We start from the raw sequence: 9,161 nt of genomic DNA, 5'->3' as shown, positions 1-9,161 counted from the left end.
AAATGTTAGTATCTCTTTGAATATAAGTACTTATTGCTGTGTATTTAAGTCTATTATTGCCACAGAGACAGAGTTTTGTGGCCACCGGGACCAGCGTGGATGCTGAACACACATGGTACTGAAAACAGAGGCCTGGACATGTGACAAAACAGCATAGAATGTCGATGTTACAACCTCAGTGCTGAGTGTATGGCTATTCACTGCACATTGTTTTTCAACTTTTCTGAATGTTTAAAATTGTTCTAATAGGGGCTTCCCTGGTGGCGCAGTGGTTGAGAGTCCGCCTGCCGATGCAGGGGACACGGGTTCGTGCCCCGGTCCGGGAAGATCTCACGTGCCGCGGAGCGTCTGGGCCCGTGAGCCATGGCCACTGAGCCTGCGCGTCCGGAGCCTGTGCTCCGCAACGGGAGAGGCCACAACAGTGAGAGGCCCGCGTACCACAAAAAAAAAAAAAAAAAAAAAAAAAAAAATTGTTTTAATAAAATGTTGGGAGACAAAGTTAAAAATAGGATCTGGTGGCCCCTCTGCGCTGTCATGGCCATGAGCAGCCTCAGAGGAGTAAATGGAGATGAACTGTCCAGATGTAAAAAAGCATTAAATGGGCACCAGGGAGGTAGAAATGGAGGTACCGGGAGCGTTGAGGAAGGTAGAGGAAGCAGCTCTTTCCTGATGGGTGGACATGGGGCAGGAACCCCAGCTCACAGAGGGTCTTTCTCCTGCAGCCAGGAAAGTTTGAATCACTTGGAACATCAATGTAGGACTTCTCCCGCCAGACAAGGCGTGATCATCCAGTTCTGCTTCCAGCCTGCCTGGGGCAACAGCATTACAAGCAATGACTCTGCTTTCAAAATGGAAAATTTCCGTCCCGGGATTTCAACAGGCACTTCTGCAGTTCGGGAAAGGCACCGCCCTCCTCAAGAGTTGAATTAAATTGGAAAATTTCAGAACTGCTGTAAGAGTGAGTCTCAAATGTCCTGAACATAGTATATACATAACTACTAAGTATCGTGTGGGTGATTCATTGGAACTCTAATGCCTTGTTTCGGTTTAACGGATCACTCAGGACATTGCTTAGGAGAATGGTGCAGTATTTATGCCGAACACAGAGTAGAGGATTACTATCATAGTAGCGGTTCACAATTAACTGAGTTATGGTTCCCCTAAAATTTAGTCAAATGAGAGGATACATGTATATCTTAACTCTGGACGAAGGTTTAAATATTTTAAATATTATTAAAGCCAATAAACATCTGTCAAGCACCTATGAAGAAGTACAGCAAACACTCCTTTTTCTATAATGCATCAATTGTGTAATTTCAGGGAAGTGTCATATTCAAACCTTTGCAGGCACCATCTCTTCGCCTGTACTTCTCTGTAAGAACCATTGGGTGGATGTCTTCACAGTCATCCAAGTATCAGATCAGGGGAAAAGTTGAGACTCCATTCAGCTGGCTAGGAGTTGTTATTATTCTCCAGTTGTATTGTCTGAGTGATACAATTTTAAATTGTTTTTAAAGTGAAAATGCCAATGGTTTGGAAGGATGTAAACTGAAAAGTAAAGTCCATCTCCATACAACATCCCCAGTCTCGCTTCCCAGAGTTTACCCTGATAACAGATTTTTGCATATACTTCTAGAGAATTTTTACACATATGCAAGTGCATATGTGACCCAGATGTTGGCTGTCTACCTCATCTGTATGGCTTGACTCTCTTTTGGTCCCATGCCATGCTTGACACAAAACTCAGCCCCTGGTCAAGGGACATTTACAAGAAACCCAATCATACCAAATATATTTGGTGTATAAAGTAAATTAAATTAAAGATTGATGGGGAGCTTCCCTGGTGGTGCAGTGATTGAGAATCTGCCTGCCATTGCAGGGGACATGGGTTCGATCCCTGGTCCAGGATGATCCCACATGCCATGGAGCAACTAAGCCTGTGCACCACAACTACTGAGCCTGCGCTCTAGAGCTCGCGAGCCACAACTACTGAAGCCCACGCTCCTACAGCCCGTGCTCCACAACAAGAGAAGCCACCGCAACGAGAAACCTGCGCACCACAACGATGAGTAGCCCCTGCTCGCCGCAACTAGCGAAAGATCTCGCGCAGCAACAAAGACCCAAAGCAGCCAAAAATAAATAAGTAAACTTTAAAAAAAAAAAAAGATTGATGGGGTTGGGGAGAAGGGTCACATTGCCTGGGATCAGCCTCTGCCTCCTGAACAAAACAAAACTATGTTCGGCATGCCTCTCCTCCATGGTATTGCCAGCCCTTACTGGGCATTCTCCTCTTTGGCCCGTTCACTGTATCCTGCCAACACACACACCCATACACACACAGACACACACACACTCACACACACACAGTCTCAGCAATTCCCGTCATGCCTGTTCCAAGGCCTCTGCATCCCCATCCCAACCCTTACCTTCTCCAGGCACCCCAGCTGAGTTGTAAGGATGCCCTACATTTTATTTAACCAGTCGCTTTTTGATGCACATTTAGGTTGCTTCTAGTTTTCTTTTGCTGTATTCAACAATGTGATAATTAATATCCTTAAAGATACATATTTGGATACTTATGAGTTTGTTGTAAACTCTTAGAAGTACAGTGCCTGGGTCAAGAACACGTGCCTTCACAATTTGGATATAGTTTGACAAACTGCTCTTTAAAATATGACATGAATGTACATTCCCATAATGCCTGGGATCACCTGTTTCCCACACCTTGGCCAACACTGGATGTTACTAAACTTTATAATCTTTACCAATCTAATAGCAAAAAATAGTACCTTATTATATATATATATATATTTTTAGTTTTTAAAAGGAAGATTTATTCAACAAGTTTCACTTAGCGCAATACACCTAAAAGGAAAATCACAATACAATGAAAAGATTTAAATCAAGGCCTCAGAATTTCATACAAACACCAAGATCAAAATCCTAAAGTATTGGTATTGCATCTCAAATTTTCCCCATTAACTTAAAAAAAAGCTTAAACTTACGTGCCACAGAGGTTATTAAATGAAACTAGAATTAACAAACATGCCAAATGTTTCACTTTTAATTGTAGACACAGCTCCTATATTGAGTTTCACAAAAAAGCATGTCTTTCAACAATGCATCCAAACAGTGTTCAATGTAATGTGGTGTAAACACCATTTAACATAATTCAACTGCTTTAACCTAAATACACCTACTGCTTCAGTACATCCTACAATATAACTAACTTGAGAAAAGCTGAAAATTATTTAACAGTAACAGATTACTCAACCTAGTTACATCCTAAATGAATGTTTGTGTTCAAAATTACTGAAACTTAAGTCTTTAAAACAATCCTGATTTCCACTTAGAGTAAGCATAAACCACAAGTTTGTATTGCAAAACTGTTAAAACTTAAGTTTTGTTTTTCTTTTAAAAAATGTTGACCAAGAGTCAGTGATCAGGATCAATTACATTCCCCATCCACCACTCATACTGGACATGCTAGACATCCCTCCCATTCCGTTCACTCCCACAGATGCTCGGCTTCCACTACCGTAGTAGTTGTTCACTGTTCCTTGGCTGCCTATGCAATGTTTGATTGAAAATCACTGGAGTTTTCCTGTAAAACTTGGTCATATCCACTCATGCTGCTCTGTCCACCATAGCCGCCTCCGTAACCACCACTCAGCTGCTGGCTGGCTGGGCTGCCATAACTGGACTGGTTTGACAAACCCATGCCTCCTAGCATTTGGCTACCATAAGCACCACCGCTTGCTCCTGCTGTAGAATTCAAGAAGAGTTCTACATATCTGTGTTGCATATTTGCTTTGTCTTTTGACATAGCTGCCACAGCATCTTCATGAGCTGCAAACTCAACATCTGCTTCACCAGTTACTCTGCCATCGGGACCAATTTCAGTATGTACTCTCACAGGGTTGAGTGGTGAAAAGAAATTATAAATGTCATTCTCAGTAGCTCTGGAAGGTAATCCCCGCATGTGTACACAGTGTCCTGTTGCGCTCTGGAAAGCAGAGCCACCATCCCTGTATCTGTGATCTGACATTCCTGAAAAACAATAATTGAGGTCTCTTCCAAATCTATCTGACTCAAATCCATAGCCATCATTATAGCCATTATAATCATCATAGCCTCCATAACCTCCACCGTAAGCGTCACGCCACATCCTTTCAAAGCCAGCTCCTCTTCCAATGCCGTTATACCCTCTGCCAGCCCCAGGTCTGTCATAGGGACCTGGCCGCTGCATGGCCATAAGTTTTCATGGTGGATCATAGTGAGTTCTAACTTCAGCTCGACCGCTCTTAAAGATTTCGATATACCTGTGCCCTATTCTTTCCTTGTGTTTTTTTAGAGCCTTTTCAGCTATTTCCTGTGAAGCAAACTGCACGAAGGCCTCCCCCGTACTCCTTCCCTGGAAGTCCACCGGCAATGTTATCCCATTTGGCACGATTTCCAACCCTGAGAAGAACTGAACAATTTCTTCCTTGCTACATCCAAAGGGGAGTCCTCTAAGCCGTACAAAGCCATCATTGGCCGTGTCAGGACTATGTGGACCAGTATGCTTCAACACCCAATCCATTTCAACGTTGTTTGACTTGGATACTTCAACATATCTGTGTCCCATAGTTTCTCTGTCTTTTTTCAGGGCCAATTTGACTTCATCTTCTGATTCAAGTTCAAGAAAAGCCTCGCCGCTCGGTCTGCCTTCTCTGGTGTAGATGAAACGAACACGTTGGGCCCCATTTTGAATTTTGCAGTCAGAAAAAAACTGCTGCACTTCGTCGGCCGAGCAAGACCAAGGCAAGCCCTGGACCTTCACCACGAATCCCTCGCCGCCTTCGGTGCCCAACATCGTCGTCTCTTAGGGGGTCCTGGCGTCGAAACAGCCTGCAAGACGGGGATGAGGGTCAGACCTGCACACACAACTTCGGCGCGGGTGAGAAGAAATCCCTTATTATCTTTTTAATCTGTACTTCTATAATAATGAGTGGGATTAAGCATCTTTTCGTATATTTATTTGCCATTGTATTTTTTTTTTTCCTGTAGATGTCCTCTAGGTGTTGATACCAACAAATCCATCTCTTCTTGAAGTGATCTTTTTCCTTTGCTTCCAGGACACTTCTGTCCGGCACCTCTTTCTTGTTCCTTTGCTGACTCCTGCTGTTTAGCTACCTCTGGAATGTTGCTGTCCTCCAGGGTTCCAGCCTCATCCTGCTTCCTTTTCATTGTACATGCTCTCCGCCTGTGATTTCATCTACTCATCCTTTTATTGGCCATTTCTTATGTTCTAGACATGCTACTAGGCATTCTAAATGCTTATTATAACTCTATGAGGTCGGCGTTATCATCCCCAAGTTTACAGATGAGGAAACGGAGGTCACAGATTAACTTGCTTAAGATCACACGTACCACCTGTAAATAATGGAGCTGGGATTTAATTCCAGAGCCGTTCCTTTCTAGTGCACAAGCTCTTTCTATCACTCACTTGCCGTGTCCTCATTTATCATCTATAGGTAGAGCATCCCAAATCTATATGCCCACTTCAAGCCTCTCTCCTGGTCTCCAAATCCAATTCCTCAGTAGAAATCTCTACCTCGACATCTGCAGGAACCTTAGAGACAACATGCTTCCCCATGAACCTGCCCCTCCAGTGATTCCTTTCGTGGTTAGTGGGGCCTTCCAGCCTCCCAGACTCAGCTGATCAATCATCACCAAGTCCCATAGAAACAGCTCAGACATCTGACCTTTTCTCTCCTTCCCTCTGCTGCCCCTTAGCTCAGGGCCTTGCCATTTCTTGCCTGGAATGTTGCATACTTCCTAAAATATTCTCCCTGCCACCAGGCTCTATGCGTTCTAGTTTATCCCCTAATCTGCTACCAGAGGTAGCTTTTTTCAATAAGCACAATAATCCCTAAATGTTGATAATATTCTTTATCTCATAAGGCTCTTATAAGGAATAAGTGAAGCGATCTATGTAAGAAATGTAGCTCATGCTAATTCCTCAATAAATATTATCAAAATTTACTTTTTCCTCCCAAAAAGTAAATTCTGGTAACACAAATTCTTTTGGCCTGCATTATAAGGCCTAAAGGCCCATTGGATTCCAAGGGCCTGACCTACCACCCTCTCCTCTGGCCTCACACCTCTGCTCTAGTCAACAAAATTTCTCACATTTCATGTCTCTGTGCCTTTGCATAGACTGTTCCCTCTGCATGGAATTCTCTTCACTGCACTTACTCCATTAGTGAGCTCCTTTGATTCTTTAAGATCTAGCTCAAAGGGCACTTTCCCCATGATACCAGCCCTGAATTCCTTTGATCAGGTTCCTGGGCCCCCCTTTTTTTTTTTAATATTTATTTATTTATTTGGCTGTGTCGGGTCTTCATTGTGGCACTTGGGATCTTTTGCTGCAGCACGCGGTCTTCTCTCTAGTTGTGGCATGCGGATTTTCTCTTCTCTAGTTGTGGCGCGGGTTCCAGAGCTCATGGGCTCCGTAGTTTGCAGCACACGGGCTCTCTAGTTGAGGCACGTGAGCTCAGTAGTTGTAGCATGCAGGCTTAGTGGCCCCATGGCATGTGGGATCTTAATTCCCCAACCAGGGATCGAACCCGCGTCTCCTGCATTGGAAGGCGGATTCCTTACTACTAAGCCACCAGGGAAGTCCCCCTGGGCCCCTTCTTTGCACCCCTTTATTTACTTACAACATTGCGTTGCAGGTACGGCCTATCTCCATGACAAGGCTGAAAACAAGGGCTGTTTCTTATCCATTGTCATGTCCTCAGCATGTTGGACACAGGAAGTGCTTTCAAACTGTGTGTGGAATTAACATGCTTCTTAACATGTGTTACGAAGCACCAGTCATACCCTCCCATCTGGTAGAGCTAGTGCCCTGCAGGCAAGAGGCCCAGGCCCAGCCTCTTAAGTCCGGGCCCTGGGTGTGAGGCTAGATGAGTCACTTAAAGCCTCTGAAACCTCATGTTTGGACCTGTATAGCCAACCTCAGCAGTCCCCCAGACAAGAAGGTCAAGGGTCATACATGAGAAAAGCCAGAATGCAGTCAAGATGCAAGATGTTCGAACTGTCAGCCAAAGCCAGGGGAGGAATGATTGTTTTAGGAAATGGAGCGATACCTGGAAAGAACGCAGGCATTGGAGGCAGATAGATGTAAAGCATTATGTTATCCTGTGCTCACACATTAGCCCTGAAATATCATCAGCTTGATACAACAAAGGGCTAGTCCCATTCAGTACAAGTCCACGATGGGGACAGGCGTCTGCCCTGCTCAGTCCTGGACCCATACTGATGACGTGTGGCAGGTTGGGGTCCCCGAAAAGCAGGCTCAGGAAGGAAATTAACGTGCAGGAAGTTGTTAGGGAGTGCCCCTGGGATCAACACCTACGTAAAAGTGCAGAAGGAGGGCTTCCCTGGTGGCGCAGTGGTTGAGAGTCCGCCTGCCGATGCAGGGGACACGGGTTCATGCCCCGGTCCGGGAAGATCCCACATGCCGCGGAGCGGCTGGGCCCATGAGCCATGGCCGCTGAGCCTGCGCGTCCGGAGCCTGTGCTCCGCAACGGAAGAGGCCACAACAGTGAGAGGCCCGCGTACCGCAAAAACAAAAAAGTGCAGAAGGAGACAGGATTGTGCAGAGGGAGGAGGTGAGCTGCAGTGCAGGCCTGGCAACAGCCTTGGCCTAACCCGCTGGGTCTCTGCAGCTTGAATAGCCCTGTAGCGCTGTCTGGGGTTGGAACAAGATGGCTGGATCCTTATACCTCCGTGTCAGTCCCAGGGTAGACCACAGGCAAGGTGGCTCTCTGCAGCTGAGGTGATCCCTGCAGGGACTGACTGTGGAAAGCTGTCTGCAGACAGCTGCTCCAGCCCCTGGGGCGACAAGTCTTTCCTGGAAGGGGATGTGAACAGTGCACGACACAGCCATCATGTAGAGGGTCCACATCACAGAGTAGCTGCCTCCTCGGAACACACACCGAGGTACTCAGCTTGGATTTTCTTCCAGAGGCTGATCCTCAGCCCAGGATGTGAGCGCAAGTAGCTTATTTGGGCACTTGGCAGTGAGATGGGGAAGGAAAGGAAATCAATGTAGAGTGCTTTGTGGAACAGGATGCTGCTGGATGACCCTGCGAGACAGAATCGAACATGCCTGGAGTTATTCCACTCCGGGGCCAAGGAAGGGGTGGTACTTATCCACCGAATCCTGCATGTCATTATGCAAAGCCACTCCCGGAGGCAGTCACTTCCTGGCAGTTCCCACCTGTCTGGCCCACTTGAGCGGAGTTACGGTGGGAAAAAGCACTGGCATGAACGGAGCGGTGAGCACCAGGCGGATGTGGGTCGAGCCGTAACAGAACCTGCCACACCGGGCAGGAGAGAGCCTGGGCAATCTTCCAGGAATATTATGTTGCCTCAGCCCAGAGTGACACATTCCCAAGCCCAAGGGTAGAGTGAGTGGCCTGATGCCTCTGTGATCGGGCCTGGAGGAGGCTGCCTTGCCCATAGAGAGGGAGTGGGAAGTGGGTATTGCTGAACCCTGATAACGTTTACCTCCACCACTCCTACCTACCAGCTGTGCATGATTGAGAAGTTGCTTTATCTTTCTGAGCCTCAATTTACTAATCTGTAAAGTGGGGAGAATAACACCTATGTCGTAAAAGTGTGATGGATGGAACTAATGCACATAGAGAATCTACCACAATGTAGCAGTACTGGTGATGTTCTGGGTCCCCATCTTGAGTCACGTGGTAGGTTCATTTTTATTCATTTTATCGTTATACGTAATAACACACATATATTACCTATACCCTTTTTATTTATCAAATGTAACATTAAAATAATAAAGGACACTCTCTTGACATTATGTATTGTTGAAATTCTAAGATGAATTTCAAATATGTAAATATTTGACTATATAAATATTTAAAATATGCATTTATATATTTCTAAATAGTCTGCCACAGTTTCTAGTAGATAGGGTGCACTTAGTTAATGGTATCTATTATTACTTGGGAAGTCCTGACAGTCAATCTCATTAATCACAGGCAAACAATGGATCTGGAATGTGAGTTACCCAGATAAAGAATCAGCTCAAGCATCTGCTTGGAGAGGAGAGCTGACCTAGGCTTGTTGACTCACCATGTAAACACAAG

General features: G+C 45.5%; 1 protein-coding gene across 1 annotated transcript; it reads right to left on the bottom strand.

Moving 5' to 3' along the window:
- Positions 1 to 2,829: 2,829 nt before the first annotated feature.
- On the bottom strand, positions 2,830 to 4,889 carry LOC309976121 (heterogeneous nuclear ribonucleoprotein H-like). The gene is given in 2 exon segments (XM_082861598.1): positions 2,830 to 4,261; positions 4,265 to 4,889. Coding segments are annotated over 2 exon segments (1,284 nt in total). The 5' UTR covers positions 4,856 to 4,889; the 3' UTR covers positions 2,830 to 3,568.
- Positions 4,890 to 9,161: the final 4,272 nt, after the last annotated feature.

This window comes from Leucopleurus acutus (genome assembly GCF_964270905.1).
Source record: "Leucopleurus acutus genome assembly, chromosome: 2".
In the NCBI taxonomy this organism is placed as follows: Eukaryota; Metazoa; Chordata; class Mammalia; order Artiodactyla; family Delphinidae; genus Leucopleurus; species Leucopleurus acutus.
This window is presented reverse-complemented; position numbering and strand designations above follow the sequence as displayed.